Below are 16,975 nucleotides of genomic sequence, written 5' to 3' on the forward strand. Positions count from 1 at the left end.
GCTGTTAACAACTGCAGATGCTAGTATTGAAATATCATCAGAAGTGCAATTATGATACCGCTACCAGCCATGGAGGGCATGGCGGTGTCAAATTCTGGAGGAGTGTTAATTCTGGCACCAAACCATAGTTTTCCAACGAATCAGTTTCTATACTAGAATTTAGTTAGTGTTTTTCAAAAATATATTATTATTATTATTTTTACCAAAACTATAAAAAAATATCTAAAACATAATGTTTTTAATGTTTTTTAAAATTAAAAATAGTTTAAAAAACAAGAAAGAAAAAACTCACTCGTTATTCCTGGGATGGAGTTATCCACCATCAGGTGTTGTCGAGTCATTGATACCGAACCAGATACACATTTGGCATGCCCCCCTTTTCGTGCATAATAAAAATGTACGAACGATTATAAATCATATTTTCCTTGAAATTTCTTTCAAAGACTTTAAAAACCTTATCAGAAAGACCCTTCACCTGCCGACCGAACTCGATCAACAGATTTATAAAACGGTCGAATACCATCAAAGATGAGTAAAGGATTTCCCATTCTTAAATTCTTGCTATAATTATTTTCTAGGTTCTACCCCCTGGGTCCTCGGATTGCTCATGCATGGCTAGGCTTTAATTTGAAAAAGACCGAGCACATATTGTTCAGAAGGGAAATATTTATTGTCAAGCATTTGAAAGCTGGGTGGATGGTCTTCTACTCCAATAATTAAATCGAAGACCCACCAAGACAATCATAAAGTCGGACCCCATCACGAGCGAGACCTTTTGTGCCCCAATGTATGACTTTGTATGGGCGAGGCTAGCTGTGGTCCGAGGACCGCTCGGACCCCTTCCATGGGCACAATGGGGACACAAAGGGCTAGCCACACGGACTTGACTGGGAAAGCGTTGTTGAGGGGATGGTGCATGGCCTTATAGTATGTTCAGAAACAACTGGTTCCATTTTTTTGTCTCTGTCTGCGCGGCAGCAATCCGATACGTGGGATCGTATGTGGAGAGGAGGAAACATGTATGAAGATACAGTAACGCGTGATTCTGTATCACAGGCTGCTATGTAAAATACTAGTATTTAATTTAGCTAGGATCGGATCTCCTCTGTAGTGGAGAGCCACTTCACGGGCATAACCATGTATCGGGCATATAATACCATTACTATACTCTTTTTTTTATATACATGGACGGCCGAGTTAGTTTGTATGTATTTTAATTATTTTATGAATTTTAAAATTAACAAATATGTAAGTTTTCAGTACTTCTGAAAAGAATCAAACTCGTGATCGTTGAAAAGTAAGCTCTAAGCAGTTAAGTTATTCTTCATGTTATACTATTACTGTACTTGATTAGCTGTTATTAGAGATTATGTTTGCATTAAATTTGAAACTAACAATTCATCACAGCGCACTGGATAAATTATTCCTGCCAATGCACTATTTTTCGTGTTTTATAATTAATTAAACTTCCTTTGTGGTGCATGGCAGCTAAAATCGCGCCACTCTGAGTTTGTCTTTCGATGCATAAAGAATCGTACGCTACGATCCAGTGCATGCATGATTATCTTTTTAATCGATTTCTGAAACAGGCCGCCATGGTATACTTTATTGCCTTTATCTAATTCTAACCAATGCTGCTTGTAGAAGTTATCTCGGCCCTTTGACTAAACAAATTGCTCGATAATATGTAATACTAGGTTTTGGATTCTTTACCAGCCAAGACGGCTTGAGGATGGGACAATGGGCCACCACCTCAGCATACTAGATGTGATAAACACTTTCTCTCGGAAGTAGATTTGAGGAGATTCCTAAGATAATGTTTTTGAAAAATTTATCGACTTAATCTCCAGATTTTAGAGTAAGTCGGGGGACTTTTTCAAATTCTATGATTACGTAGTAAGTTCAAGAAAATTTCTACGTATCGATATTAAATCTACATAAAACATATGCATTTCTCTAATTGAAAACAAGCTGATCCATACCAAAACTAAGATATTAATGAAAATTTTACTTTTCAAAACTAAACAACAAGCTAATCAAGGATTGAATAAAAGCACATAAGAAATGAAATTGAAATATCTCTTTCAAAATTCTTCAATATCAAACAAAATACTTTTTCTATGTCCGACACAAAGATTGTTGTTTTTTTTTCATTAGAAAAATTCAAAACAAAAGACTTTGTTTATATTTTAAAAATCTGAAAAAAAACCCTACATGAGGAGACTTTTTACACTACCTAATTCAAATGATTCAAATGGAATCACTGATGAAAATTTTTTATCAATATATTATAGTGATATTTACTGATTGAATTTTATCATTTCTAAATTTGTCACTAAACACCGATATAAATATTCTCACGATATATATCTAAAAAATCACAATAAAAAAAATTATAAAAAAAAAACAAATAGTATGATGCCGTGTAAGTTTTACAGACGACATTACCGATAACATTAGCCCAACTATAAAATTCATTAGTGAATATCTTGATGGAAACATCCATCAATATATTTTGACAACATTAAGGACAATATTAAAGTGGGATTCAAGAAGGCAAAGTGTACGATGACGTGACATTTCTACCAATAGTATTATCAATGGATTTACTATCGGTAATATTTAATTTATAACATGGCGCTCGACCCTCCTCTCCCCCTCTCCCCCTCTCCCCCTCTCTCATTTCTACTTCTTCCTTATCCATTTTTTTCTGCAACAAATAGTAACCCTCCCCCCTTTAATATCAACACAATACTTGGTTTGTCAGCATTCGTATTCTGATTCAAATTTTATTAAGATTTTTTCATCTTAATTAAACAAATCTATCTTTTTTTTTTTATCTTAACATAATTTTAAAATGTTAATTTTTTTACATATTTTTATAATATAAATATTTTATTTGGTTGTTTACTTGTTTTATAGTTTTTTTTAAATAAATTTATTATATTAATTTATAATTTAATATTAATTATCGAGGAAGTTTCTTTGTTGCTATATTGGGTCCACAAGGGCACCTCTCATTTGCTTCATCAGCATGCCCATTGCTCTCTTTTTCCATAAAGAAAGTGTCGGTTAATGCTATTGCTGCCTGTGCCAGGAGATTTCACCTTCTACAGTGTTAGTCGACCGACACACGAAGGTCATGCGAAGCTTGTATGTGTAGAGATCCTCCCATACTTTCTTTAAATTCTGGTCTATTTTCAATGTCTCCACACTGATACAGAAGGGAAAAAGAAAAGGCTCTCAGTGCTTCTCGTGCGACTTTGACCCCTAAATTTCTTGTTATCAACAGTACGTGTATCCATCATTGTAGCTTTTCTTTGAAGCAAAATCTGCTTTGCCAAGCCAAATTTGACTTGTTCTTGCTTCCTCGAAGCTGCTCATCGGTTCCTTGATCAACAACACGGCCCGGCTATCACTTTTTAATAACAAGACAGTTTTGAGTTTTGACCACTCTTATTTTTCTAGATTTTATCATGCTCGGGATGTGTGTGAGAGGTCGTAACGGGTCTATCTACTTTTGGACAGGTATGTCTCGAACTTTTTCATAAATAACGTATAGTATTTCGTCATCCATGTTAGACTATGAACAGTGTGGTCATGGGGCTTTATCCATGTCACAGAATCTTCAAAGTTGAAATTAAAAAAAGATAGGATGAGAAGGAAATTGTTAAGATGCTTCGGGGCCTGTCATGTCTCTGTCCACATTGATGTATTTGTGGTCTCGTGGCGAAAGGGGTGCTTGAACAGTGAGGAGAAGGCAGCTTCCATGAGGTCCTCAAAACTACAAGGAAAAAGACTGGGCTTGGGCTTTCAACCAGCATTCCTGGTCTTGATTTAGCCTAGTAGTCTGCTAGCACTCCATTAAACCACCCATTATCAGGCATAAGAAGCTAATAACAGCATGGGTTGCCTCTGACTAGTCCAAGTCGCCCCCCTCACAGAGCTATAATTTCGAGTCCTTCAATCGAGGCCCTTTTGCCTTCTCTAATCTGTTTCTTTTTCTCACCTTTTTTTTCCATCAAGAATTCAGGAATCTTTTATTCTACAAGAAGGAATATCCTTTCCTCAGCTTATATGTCCATTGACGTCATGTTTTCTCTTTTAACAAACTCGATGATTAATATGTGTACTCCCGACTCCGACTTCTAGTATTTGTTTCATCGATTCGGACTTTTGTGGTGAGTTTATATTAAAGGCCTCGGCTACTGACCATGACAATGGAGACACAAGAGAGGATGCAAATACAAGTTTGGATCTCAATGATATTTTTTTAAATGAACCTAGATACTCTCCGTCTTGAAAACAAAGCCGACCAGGGTTAGAGATTCGAAACCTAGAAAAAGTCGAAACAGACGAATCATAGCCTAGCCTTGGTCAGTCTCGAAGATTAAAAAAAGATCACACGTTGATTTGGATACAACGACGTACTTTCCTGGCTTTGAGCTGGAAACTTTCATGTGTTTGAAGAATATTAAAACTTCTATCACCTGTCAGCGTCGGTGTGTGGAAGAAGTGGAAAACTTGCATGCTGGTTTGCCATCCATGGCCGAAAGAAGTACTAAAAGCATTGCTTGATTGACTGGTTAATCATAATTGTAAGTGTGTTTAAGACGGTGATGAAAGTCCTTTCACACAGGATCTCTTGCATTGAAGCCAACCTAAGTCCTGACGAAGGATGTTACATCAAGTTTGCCACGGGAGACACAGGCTACCTTGTGCTGATTGTTGGAACTTCGAGCCCAAATGGGCATCCACTTGCTGCTGCAATGCTGTCCAGCAGTTGACAATGCACTGCTAATAAATTCGGGGGGTCTGCATTTGATGATCTTCAATTATCTATTCGAGTAGCACGAGTAAACTAGATAGATAGCTCGTGTTTTGTTGCAAGTCGGTTGATTTTTTATATAGCATAAAAAATAATGTTAAAGTATTATTATTGAATTTTAAAGAATTGAAAAAAATTCACAACTTGACATCATAGAAAAATAACTAAAAAAATAATCATCATCAATCTTCTATAATAAAAATATAAATGAATCAAATCAATGAAAAAATAAAACACTAGCAAAATCAAATGAGGTTGTCAAAACCCATGAGCAAAACCAAGCGGACGATCATTATTTGATAGGTGGCTCACGCAACGCCACGGACCTATCATTTTTTTTAATCACAAAAAAAGAAAAAAATCCAATATTATGATCATTGACTTGAGATCTAAAAATATTAAAAACCAATGAAAAAAATGGTTGAGTCAGACCTAGTGAACTTGTTGCGTCCATGACTCAAGACATGATACCAGGATAACTTAATAGGAAAAAAAAAAGATAAATAAACAAAGAATACTAATTTCAAAAAATAAAATTCCTTCAAATATTGCCTCAAATTAAATGTCAGAGATTTAATCAATAAATTTAATTTAATAAGAAAACAAAATAGGACCAACTATATTTTTTATCGGAGAAAAAAATATCAAAACGATGCAAATCTTGTAAACCTGAGTTAAATTCTAAAACTCGTAATCCATTAAATTCTTGACTCAGACTCATCTCAGGAGCTCAACACCTAAAAAATTAAATATTGGATGATAAAATCAATTAATTCAATTTAAAAAAATTCTTTAGAAAATCTAAATTTAACAAAGCAAAAAAAAACTAATACGAAGGCCACCCATGTTATTTTAAAATTGACTACAAAAATCTCATGGAAAGTGATTAAAAAAAATAAATAAATGGAAAAGAATGAAAAAAAAATCATAGAAACCCATGTCCATGTCAACTTCGTTAACTAGAGTCAATCTCTTAAATCTGTAGACCGTTAAATTCTAGACCTAGACTAAACTAAAAAACTTAACCCCGATCAATTTGCGACCCGAGATGTGGATAACTCTACAAGCAAGAAAGTTTAACAAATCACAAAGCATAAGTTAATGTCAAATGATAAATAAAAAAAAACAAATTCTAAAATGGATTTTAAAAAAAATACCAAACCCAAACCAGGTAAATCATTAAAAATGGTGGACTAGTCATGAGAATAGAAAAACCCTGTAAAAGAAATAAATAATCACAAAGTAAAATCCTTAATTATAAGAAAATAAAAAAAACAATGAGGACCAAATCTTACACCAAAAATAATTGAAAGAAACTAATTAGGGACTAAATTGAAAACAAAACAAATGAAAAAAATGATAGAAAAAGAGTAATGAAAAAAAGGAGGACCAAAATTTGAAAAATAATGAATTAAAATTAAAAAAAATAAAAAAAATGCAAAGGATGAAAAAACATCAATCAAAAGAATGAGAACCAAATTGTAAAAAAAAACAAATTAAATTAAATGCGGAGAGGAATGAAATTGAAAAAAATAAACTTTAAGAAGCATTAAAATCAAAGCAAATAAAAAAAATAAGAATCAAATCCAAAATAATACAAAATGGAGAGCAAAACAAAAAAATTTAAAGGCCTGGCATGAAAACCAAGGCCCAAAAGAGAGAAATGAAGGGCAAGAGAAAATCTCATCATTGTCGGACCGCTGCCCTCCTAGGTAATCGCACCATCCCAACAGCTGCCCCACACCTTTGCGTATTGAATGAGGCAACAATTAGTTTTTTTTGCCATTGTAGTTGTCCACACGCGCCTCTGGAATAGCGCAGAGGACTCTGACATGCTGACATGCTGACACGCGCGCGATACCTGTCAACATATTTTGTTGATTTATTAATATCTTAAAAAGGTGAATTAAAAAAAAAAGATCTAGGGGCATATCATTATTACAGAATATTCGTTGTGTAAAGACCAAAACGCTCTCAAAAGTCATTCTTTAAATTTTGAAAGTCAAAGGTTAACAACGTAATTTTACTATACAAAAAAATACAAAGACAATAAACCCCTACTTGCAAGACTATTTTTTTCTGAGCACTCAAGAGTATAAATGTTATTTTACTGTGCAAATTTAAATAAAACAACAAAAAAACCCTTGATATAAGACCTTTTTTTTCATTTTACAAGGACAATAGAGTATTTTTACTATGCATTATAAAATTTAACAATAACTTGATCTGATTAATTCTCAAATGACATTTAAATCCTATAAAAAATACAATTTTGCTCTCAATAGCAAGAGTAATATTAAGAGGAATGATGAGTAATAATCATTATTAGACTGATTGAATCCTTAATTAATCTCTTACATGCTACAATAATTCAATAAGTACTTTTAGTTTTTTTTTTTAGTTAATTAGCTTGAATTAATAATGAATCTCATAACATGCTACATGGTACAATAATCTCTAATCTCTAATCAAATTTCAATCATAGCTCATTGAATAAGGTTCGTTATATTCTATAAACAGATCTGGTCCGGACCGAAACACAAGATGTATTAACTAAGGGAGGTGATAACTTTTCTCATGGGACAGACATTAGTTAGTCATCAATGCTACGCCTATAACAATACCGTATCCTCCGTGGAATAAACTAAAACCAAGAACAACCATACTAAATTAGTCATTTACTCGCCAGGAGGAGGAGTGTGTTTGGTAATTTGGCTGTGATTATTTTATAAAATATTTTTATTAATTATTTTAAAATAATTTAAACAATGCTTGTTATTTTTTACACGGATTATTTTTAGAGTTTTGATATATTATTGAATAATCTTGACGTACTTGTATTAATATCATTGAGAAAACATAAAAACAGTTAATTTGATGTGTTTTGAAGGGATGGAATGGAAAGCATGATCAAAATAAAATTATTTTATGATGGTTACGGAAGAATTATATAGTTATTAATTTTAAAATTTATAAAATTAGCTGTAGTATTTGAAAATTAGCTCGAATACCAACATTAATTAAAAAAAAATCAACCAAACCCATCACTACTACAAGAGACCCATCACTCACTCGACCCAACCACACCCTCTGGACGGACCAGAAATAAACCTCTGGTCCCACCCTTACCTGAAAAAATTGAATCCAATGCACAGTTGCACACCAACCATAACCGTCTTTCAGGTTTTCCGGGCCGTTTGTGGGGGCCACCCTCTTAACTCGCGCCAAAATTCAAAGGGACCCACCTGGGGTCGGTGCATGGATGGCAACGACCATTGTAGAATCCATAAAAAACAAATAGTAACTGCACACGTGTCAATAATAAGCTCGCTGACACCAAAAAAGAGAAAGATCCAACGATTCATATCTCGGAAGGAACAGTCCTTTCGCGAGGTTGCTTATTTAAACAGAGGACTTCATCTTCACTGACCTGTGTCTGTCTATCATTTAATTGCCTAACTTATTAAAGCCTTTTGAGATATTTCTGTCTTTCAAATCCTTGTCTTTCTTACGACTCGAGAGAAGTTAAGAAGAAATGGGTGCTCTTGATCACTTGTCTGATTTCTTCGATTGCTCCAGTGGAAGCTCCAAGCTCAAGAAACGCAGGCAATTGCAGGTACGCAGCACTACTACCGTTCTCACCCTGTGTCAAGGCTTTTTAAAGAAAGAAACTTCATTATACTGATAGAATAGATCCATGAAAACAGATCTTGGTTACTACTAGATCAAGATTTCTTGCTCTCTTCCGGGTGCTAGATCGATATAGTAAGTTTGAATTCTTGAAATTATGTAGTTAAAGCTAGAACATGTGATTCAAATGGCTCTCTTGTTGTTTCTTTTGAATACCTTGATAATTTCATGGTGCAGCCTTTCGACATTCTTGGCCATCCCTGTCTCTCGTATAGTTCTTGAGATTCAATACAATGTTTTTTGAATCTTTTTTATGAAATATTCTGTTGATCATGTAAAGAGAAAAGGCATGTGGTTGTGTTTAGAAGTTGGAAGATTTCTTGTGCTGTTTGGTATCGTGGATTAACAGCTATTTTGTTATTTTTTGAATTTTTTAATATTTTTAAATATACTAATATAAAAAATAAATTTTAAAATAGAAAAAATATTATTTTAACGTATTATTATACTTCAAATTACATTATTTATCACACGTCCAAACACAACCACTCCATTGAGTTTTGAAAAATGAAAAGATGATCATCATGTCCACATGGACAGTTCTCATAAAGTGAGTATAGTCAGTGCCAAAAGAAAGGGCATTTTGGTACTTCTATCATAAAATGGCAGAAACATGATAAGCCCTGTGGCCCACCAAAATATTCCGATACCGTCACTGGTCCGTTTATTGGTTGCCACGTTCACATCCTAAGATGTTTTACATGATTAATTTAATCAGACGGTGGAGGTCAAGGTGCGCATAGACTGTGAAGGATGCGAGCGCAAGGTGAAGAGAGCATTGGAGGGAATGAAAGGTGTAAAGCAAGTGGATGTGGAAAGAAAGGCAAACAAGGTGACTGTGGTGGGGTATGTGGACCCATCAAAGGTGGTTGCTCGGGTGGCACATCGGACGGGTAAGAAGGCGGAGTTATGGCCATATGTGCCATATGATATGGTGGCCCACCCTTATGCACCTGGAGTTTATGACAAGAAAGCCCCTGCTGGGTACGTGAGAAATGCGGAGGACCCACAGGTGTCCCAGCTCGCACGTGCTAGCTCAACCGAGGTTCGATACACCACTGCTTTCAGTGATGAGAACCCGGCAGCTTGTGCTATCATGTGATCATGTTTATAATTACTTGGTTTTTGTCCTTTGATTTTAGGCTTGTTGATTATGTTTTTGATTGTCATTGTTTAGTATGCTGTGATGTATTTTTAAGGAGTCGAGGACCCATGAAATTTGTTTGATTTTGGTACAGTAGTTGTAAATTGTGATGCATTTGAATCCTTTTTAAGATTTCTAGTTTGAATAAATCTTCATTTTCATGAAAACCCAAACCGAGGATATTCAATATAAAATTATCGTCACGTAATTATCTTTTGTAGTTGAATTAAAAAAATCTAGTTAGGTATAAACTACGATTTAATTTATATCAATGCGACGTGATTTATATGTTTTATAGTTAATCAATTAGCGTCAGTTAGTTACATGTAGTATTAATTTTACTAATTTAAATATATTTTATTTTTAATAAAAATTTTATTTATCTTTAATATTCATCAAATATTTTATTAATAAATTTAATATTTATGGAGTAAAAGTAAGGTAGTTGGGATAAAATTATTTTGTAGGTTAAATTGTAAGGTAGTTGTGATTATGAGATTTTCATTATATCAAAACATTGTACATAAACGTTATTGATTAATGCTTTATTAGAACTATATATTAGATAAAATCATTGAAAGTAATACATGTTATATTATTTTCTTTATGAAATGAAGCAATTGTTCTCATAACCTAAGGTATAAGAGATATCTAAAATCAATACATAAGTGTTTGTTAAATGACATGTACATTGAACTAACATGTATGAGAATTTAATGTGGAGAGATCATTCGTATCCATAGAAAGGCTTTCGTGATGGTTGTGTAAGCGATTTTTAAATTTGAGATCACTAAGTTATCTTATATAGAGAATATCATGTTTTGATCCTTATACATGCTGTTCTCGTTAAGGGTAACAAACGAGTAAGTGTTAAACATAACATGAATTATATAAAGATATTTAAGTGATCAATTGATGATTCATTATCCTATGTGAAATAGAAAAAAAAATTCATCTATTCTCAAATAGTATTGATTATAAATCATAACACAATATGAAATATTTGTTTTTAAAATCTTATTTAAATAATCAATGACTATGATGTTAAAAATAAATATGATTTGATATAATAAAAGCACTTCATGATATGATATTTAAATCAAGACATTGTTCATTGAGAGATAACAATTACACTAGGAAACTGATAATTGAAAGATGAAGTTAAATCACTCATGACTTTTTTAGTATTCATGGAATCATGACACATTACTAGATATTATACTTAATCTTCAAATATAAATCAATAAGTTATTGAGTTAATAATAAATTAATTTATTTAATCCTGTTTTTTTGAATTATAATTTATATTCAAATAAATTTATTAGAGAACCTAATGGACTACACATATAAGAACCACCAGTCAAAAATTAGAATGAGATTATTAATCAAAGGCGACTTGATTATAAATAAGTTTTAGAAACTGAGAACTCAGAATGTAATTTATAATTCTTAAAAAAATTCAAGCAAGGACTTTATTAAATAGATTTTTAAAATTGTTATGAAATAATATATGTGATATTGTTTAAAGGACAAATTAATATTTTTATTTATTTATAGGGTTTTCAGGTTTTCCTGTAAATAAAATGTCACATCTTTTATTTTATGTGTAGTACATAGTACAATACAGAGCACCTGAAAAAAAAACACAAAGAAAAATAGTTAGTATTCAAAAATATAGCAATCCCTCTCCTGAAAAAGGTTTAGAATTCCATTACAGACTAAATAAGGATGACCTGTGGTTTGTAACAATTCAACTTTGAAACAATCATTCAAAGTTCATAAGAATATCTGATTTTTAGATAATCTTTGTATAAACCCTTAAGAACCCTAAATTCATTACGAATCTAAAAAAATATTAAATTTATCATTTTCACTGCTTGTATGTGTTTCGAGGAATCCAACAATATTAGCATAGCTATTATTAGACAATTAAGATTGTTGATTACATATTTTAATCATTATTGGTGTTAACTAGGAATTAAATTTATGTACAAAATTATTTTTCTAAAATTTATTTTTATCTGATAATTTTTTTTAAACAAAAGTCTTCGATTACTATTCGGTCAGATCTTACCAGATTTTTCAGATATTGCTAGAATCCACCATTAAAATCAAAAAACAAAATCATATATTGGATGAAAAAAGCACTAGATCAGGTCATCGCTGGTGTGGAGGGTATAAACTAAGGGTTGTTGGTGTTGCTCGCATTGCAAGGGAGGCAGTGTAAGGGTTGTGCCTCGCTTTGGTATGGCCGCAGCCATGACTGCTTGCTCTATAATTAGCGGCGACAACCTTGGCGGCCGCTGCTAGCACTGCCAGTGGCAATGGGCACATTGCCCATGGCCGTAAATGATCACAATAGGTTTCTTCTAAGGTGTAACTTATTTTATTTAATCTTATTGAATATATTAATTGCTTTTAAATATATAGTTTTATGATATATTATTATTGGCTATAGCTTAACACACAAAGCCTTCTTTTGAATAGATTTATAAGTATTAATGTACTTAAACTATAAATAGAAGTATTATTGAGAAGCAGTTGGAGTACAAGTACATTATAAAATGATATGAAATTAGAATATTCTCTTTTTATTTCTGTATTTTTTATTGTTTTATTTATTTATTTTTATTGAGAATATTGTTTTTTTTCTAAATACATAGTTTTATGATATATTATTAGTGTATGTAGTTCATCACGCAGTCTCCTTCCGAATGGTGGGTCCTACATAAATCTGCTGGGTTAAATGAACACGGGCTTTGTTCTAAAGAAAAATTCGTGCTTAACCCCTTTCTCTCTTCACAATTTTAGCGGGAAATTAAAAACCCTAAATAAAACCCCCACACAAAAGGGAAAAAGGAAAAAAAAATCTGCATAAAGAAGATAAAAATGGCAGCAGCGGAGGATGATCAAGAGGCGGGACAAGATCAACTTGACGAAGAATTCTCTGTATGGAAGAAGAATACGCCAGTTCTCTATGATCTCGTCATCTCCCACCCTCTCGAGTGGCCATCTCTCACTGTCCAGTGGGTGCCCCTCGCTGCACCAATGCCTCACCCAACTGACCCCTCGTCTTTCTCTGTTCACAAGCTGGTTCTTGGCACTCACACTTCTGATGATTTCCCCAACTTTCTCATGGTTGCTGATGCTGTGATGCCCACTTCCGTCGCTGATGCCAAGATTGACACTAGTTGCAGTTCTGCGGATTCTGTGATTCCTAAGGTGAGACTTGGGTTGTGGGGTTTACTCAGTGCATGGTAAAATTACTGATCTAAAATATTTTTTTTTTTGTTTGTTATAAGCGTTTTGATCGAATTTTGAGCAAATTCTGTGACCATGAAGTTGAAAGTTCAAATTTTTGGTTTTGTTTTTTGCCGGAATTACATGTTTGATGAAATTACTAGCTGAGATGTTGTTATACTCGGGTGTTGATTTTTTTTTCTCGGGTCATAAGCTGCGTCTGCAGCCTCGGGTCAGCAGTTTTTTTTTTAGGTTTCTTTGTGGGTAACGAGTGTTTGACAAAATCACTTGCTGAATGCTGTTTCTGAGTGTGCTTTCTTGGGTTATGAACGCTTAATGTTGTTTTTTTGTGCCCTGAGTCAAATTTTGGGCTGTGTTTTACTAGCTGAAATGTTACAAGACATGTTGTGTTTTTGCATGATATGTAGTTTGAACCCCCCGCATTGTTTTATTGTTTTTGATTGATTTTAAATATTAGGTATCAACTTTTACTTTTGTATTTGTGTTGAAATAGTCTATACATGTGCCGTACATACTGGTGATATATGCTTTCTTATTTTCAGTTTCCGATAAAATTGCTGACCTTGATTATTAAGTTATGAAATGGGTGTTGCAAATAATTGAATGCTCTATATCCATGTCATTTTTGGTTTAAAGAAATGTTCAGTGAACATGAGGTTTTTTGCTGAAATTTTGCATTAGTGTATTGTCTCCTCAATTATCATTTTTGGCGAGTATTCAATCCATGTCTGAATGAAAAAGAAAATTGTAGCTGAAACTTTCTTTTTTTGGATTAATAGGTGGAAATTACACAGAAGATACGTGTTGATGGAGAGGTGAACAGAGCACGATGTATGCCACAAAATCCTGCTATTGTTGGTGCAAAGACAAGTGGTTGTGAGGTTTATGTGTTTGATTCTACCAAACAAGCGGAGAGGAAACAAAGGGATGGCTGTGATCCGGATTTAAGGTTAACTGGTCATGATAAAGAAGGGTATGGATTGTCGTGGAGTCCATTTAAACAGGGTTATCTTGTGAGTGGCTCACATGATAATAGAATATGTTTGTGGGATGTGTCCGGCAATGCTCAAGATAAAGTGCTTGGTGCATTGCAAGTTTATGAGGTAACCTCAGGACCTTTTCTATCCCCATTTTAATCGATAAAGTTAATCTTTGCAATCATGGTGTGTTAAATGGTTCATTGTTGGAGTTGGAAATGCTTTTATAGGCCCATGAAAGTGTGGTTGAAGATGTGTCATGGCACTTGAAGAATGAAAATTTGTTTGGTTCTGTGGGGGATGATTGTCGATTAGTGATCTGGGACATGCGCACAAATCAAACCCAACATTCTGTTAAAGCTCACAAGAAAGAGGTGAAGCAATCTTGCCACGATTTAGTTTGTATGCTTGTTTTTCTTGTGTAAGCATGTTTTTGTATTATCTTTTCTATTCTAACCTTCAATCCTGACATTTGAGACCTTATTGGTCCTGGAAGTTGCTACTAGCCTACTAGAGAAATTCTTTTTACTTATCTTATGCTGCTATCTTTTACTTGAACTTTCCTTTCAATTTTTGTTCTATATTCACTAGCTTAAACATTTCGTTCAGTTTATCCCATACTCATTTGCTTGAACTTTCTGTCTCTTATGCCATTGCTTGAAGAGGTTAATATAGGATTAGTATTAATTTATTTCTTGAATAGAGGAAGAATGACTTGAATTTTGACTGATTAGAATATACCTGACAATTTAATTCATTGCTTGTAGAGGTGAATTTTGGATTAATAATGATTTATTGCTCGAAGAGAGGAGCATTGGCTGAAATTGTGACAAGATCCGCCTGACAGTGTTATCTGCACCTGTTTTTGCACATGTTTGTGGTGCATGTGCATTGCTGTATGTATTTATGGAATCATGTCTTCAACTGATTGGTAGTGTTCTTCCAAATGAGCAGATGCCTACCCAGAATTGTCTTACCGTTTAGCTTTTAATTCAACTCAAAAAACAAAACAGAAACATGTCATCTTTTAACAAAGATGCAATGCCTGGTGATGCTATATCTACAAGCTGGTTTTTATTCCGTGTCAATAATGTAGTTGTAGTTGAGCTGCCTGTTATCCCCAACAGAATGACAAATAAAAGTAGTTCTTGTTTTTGTTTTGGAATACCTGCCTGTCTACTTAGTGTAATAGCAGTGACTTTCTTTTGGCAGCTTTGCTTTTGAAATCTTCTTTTTGATCTTGAAAAGTTCTCTTTCTCATAACATTTTGTTTCTTGGTACCAGATTAACTATCTATCATTCAATCCATACAATGAATGGATTCTGGCCACAGCTTCTTCAGATGCAACTGTTGGTCTGTTTGATATGCGGAAGCTGACTGCACCACTGCATGCTTTAAGTAGCCACACGTATGTTTTCTGCCCCTTGCATGATTTCGATTATAGTTGCTGACATAGCTGTTATTGTACTCAGAAAGGTATTTACCCTTTTGGAATGCATCTATAAAACTGAACTGTTTTACAACTTTAGGAATTGACTTTCTAATGTTTTAACTGTGTTATACAAACGTGCTATTTCCCTGACATTCCCTCTGTTTACCAATTGGAGACACAAATGGTTATACAGTACATCCGAACCTTGTTGGTATCAAGAATGGTGAAACTTTCTGTGCTTGTAAACCCCCCCCCCCCCCCCCCCCCCCCTATTTTTTTATTGAAGCCACTGGCCATCTTATATTAACACCGCAGTAAAATATGTGACCGTTATTTAAGTTTTTGTTTATATAAAAAAAAACAAGTGATATGTTTTCTGGATGGGCCTGTATTCCGGCTGCTGGGTGTGTGCTGGAATTTCTTCTATATTTGTTGTTTATTCCCCATGATATTGATTACTTGTATATGTTACGATGTTTATTTATGACAGAGAAGAGGTATTCCAAGTAGAATGGGATCCTAATCATGAAACAGTGTTAGCATCCTCCGCTGATGACAGAAGATTGAACATTTGGGACCTGAACAGGTATTTCCATCAGACGTTCATTAATATGTTTGAAGAACGAGTAATTTAGTGTTGATTTTTTTCTTTTCAAGTATGGTGGGGTTTTCTTTTGCTCCATCTGTCTCTCATTTGTTTCTTCTGATTAATGTTCAGCTTGAGCCTTTGTTAAATTCGGTGGAAAGAGATGGGATGGGGTTTGGATGATCTCTTGTCCTTCTTCCCTCTATTAAATTTAAAATGAAGATTCACCCGAGTTGCTAGTTGACTGTAGCTTGATTATTAGCAATTGCTGCTGACTACAGTGTTTAGCAACTTCGATTGGTCAATTGTGTCATCCCCAAATCACTGCATTTTCATCGTCATGTGAATGCCTTAATTATCCTAGATACTTTTAACAACGAAAGTTATTTCTAGTTTTATCGATAAAGGCTGGATGTGTTTTTAAAATATTATTCTTTTTGTTTCATAAAAAATATCCAAGTTCCCTGTTCATTTCAAGCCTGGATTTCCCTTATTTCAATTCACGAATTTAGAACTAATGCGAACAAGATGAATGGTTACGAACCAGCTCTTGCTATGCGTTGACAGCGCACACCTAAGATCGTGTTTCAACTTGTCTGACCACAAATTTTGATGCCTTCAGGATCGGCGAGGAGCAGTTAGAGTTAGATGCTGATGACGGCCCACCAGAACTTCTTTTCTCTCACGGAGGTCACAAGGCAAAGATATCAGATTTTTCATGGAATAAAAATGAATCATGGGTCATCTCAAGTGTGGCTGATGACAATACCCTTCAAGTGTGGCAAATGGCTGAAAGTATTTATGGTGACGACGACATACCGGCTGCTGATGAGCCTCCTCTAGCTGAAAAGTGAGCAAAAAGCTAACCTTTGTAGCTATAATTAGGCAACGAACGGTGATTTGTTTTTCCTTTTGCTCCTAACATGGTCAACTTTTGTTTATTTCGACGTTTTATATGCAATTTCTGCAACTTTATGCCTAATACTTGTTGATTGGAGATGAAAGCCATATGAATGTTTTGTGTTTCATGGGATAAATTTTTAGAATTTCACTGAT

General features: G+C 34.0%; 2 protein-coding genes across 2 annotated transcripts; both read left to right on the plus strand.

Annotated features, from left to right (window-relative positions):
* Window positions 1-8,220: 8,220 nt before the first annotated feature.
* On the plus strand, window positions 8,221-9,829 carry LOC133698584 (heavy metal-associated isoprenylated plant protein 26-like). Its single transcript, XM_062121560.1, has 2 exons — window positions 8,221-8,444; window positions 9,237-9,829. The coding sequence occupies exons 1-2, from the start codon at window positions 8,364-8,366 to the stop codon at window positions 9,618-9,620; spliced, it is 465 nt and encodes a 154-aa protein (XP_061977544.1). The 5' UTR covers window positions 8,221-8,363; the 3' UTR covers window positions 9,621-9,829.
* A 2,569-nt stretch (window positions 9,830-12,398) lies between these two features.
* Window positions 12,399-16,901, plus strand: LOC133698170 (WD-40 repeat-containing protein MSI2-like). Its single transcript, XM_062121017.1, has 6 exons — window positions 12,399-12,884; window positions 13,703-14,026; window positions 14,131-14,274; window positions 15,185-15,309; window positions 15,824-15,919; window positions 16,542-16,901. The coding sequence occupies exons 1-6, from the start codon at window positions 12,552-12,554 to the stop codon at window positions 16,771-16,773; spliced, it is 1,254 nt and encodes a 417-aa protein (XP_061977001.1). The 5' UTR covers window positions 12,399-12,551; the 3' UTR covers window positions 16,774-16,901.
* The last annotated feature ends 74 nt before the right edge of the window (window positions 16,902-16,975 follow it).

Source organism: Populus nigra, chromosome 7, assembly GCF_951802175.1.
Source record: "Populus nigra chromosome 7, ddPopNigr1.1, whole genome shotgun sequence".
Taxonomy (NCBI): Eukaryota; Viridiplantae; Streptophyta; class Magnoliopsida; order Malpighiales; family Salicaceae; genus Populus; species Populus nigra.

Excerpts from the sequence above, each read along its gene's own strand:
- LOC133698584 (XM_062121560.1), top strand. The coding sequence starts at position 8,364 with ATGGGTGCTCTTGATCACTTGTCTGATTTCTTCGATTGCTCCAGTGGA. Across the intron at positions 8,445-9,236 it reads AGAAACGCAGGCAATTGCAG|ACGGTGGAGGTCAAGGTGCG; the intron begins GTACGCAGCACT and ends TAATTTAATCAG.
- LOC133698170 (XM_062121017.1), top strand. The coding sequence starts at position 12,552 with ATGGCAGCAGCGGAGGATGATCAAGAGGCGGGACAAGATCAACTTGAC. Across the intron at positions 12,885-13,702 it reads CGGATTCTGTGATTCCTAAG|GTGGAAATTACACAGAAGAT; the intron begins GTGAGACTTGGG and ends TTGGATTAATAG. Across the intron at positions 15,310-15,823 it reads CATGCTTTAAGTAGCCACAC|AGAAGAGGTATTCCAAGTAG; the intron begins GTATGTTTTCTG and ends TATTTATGACAG.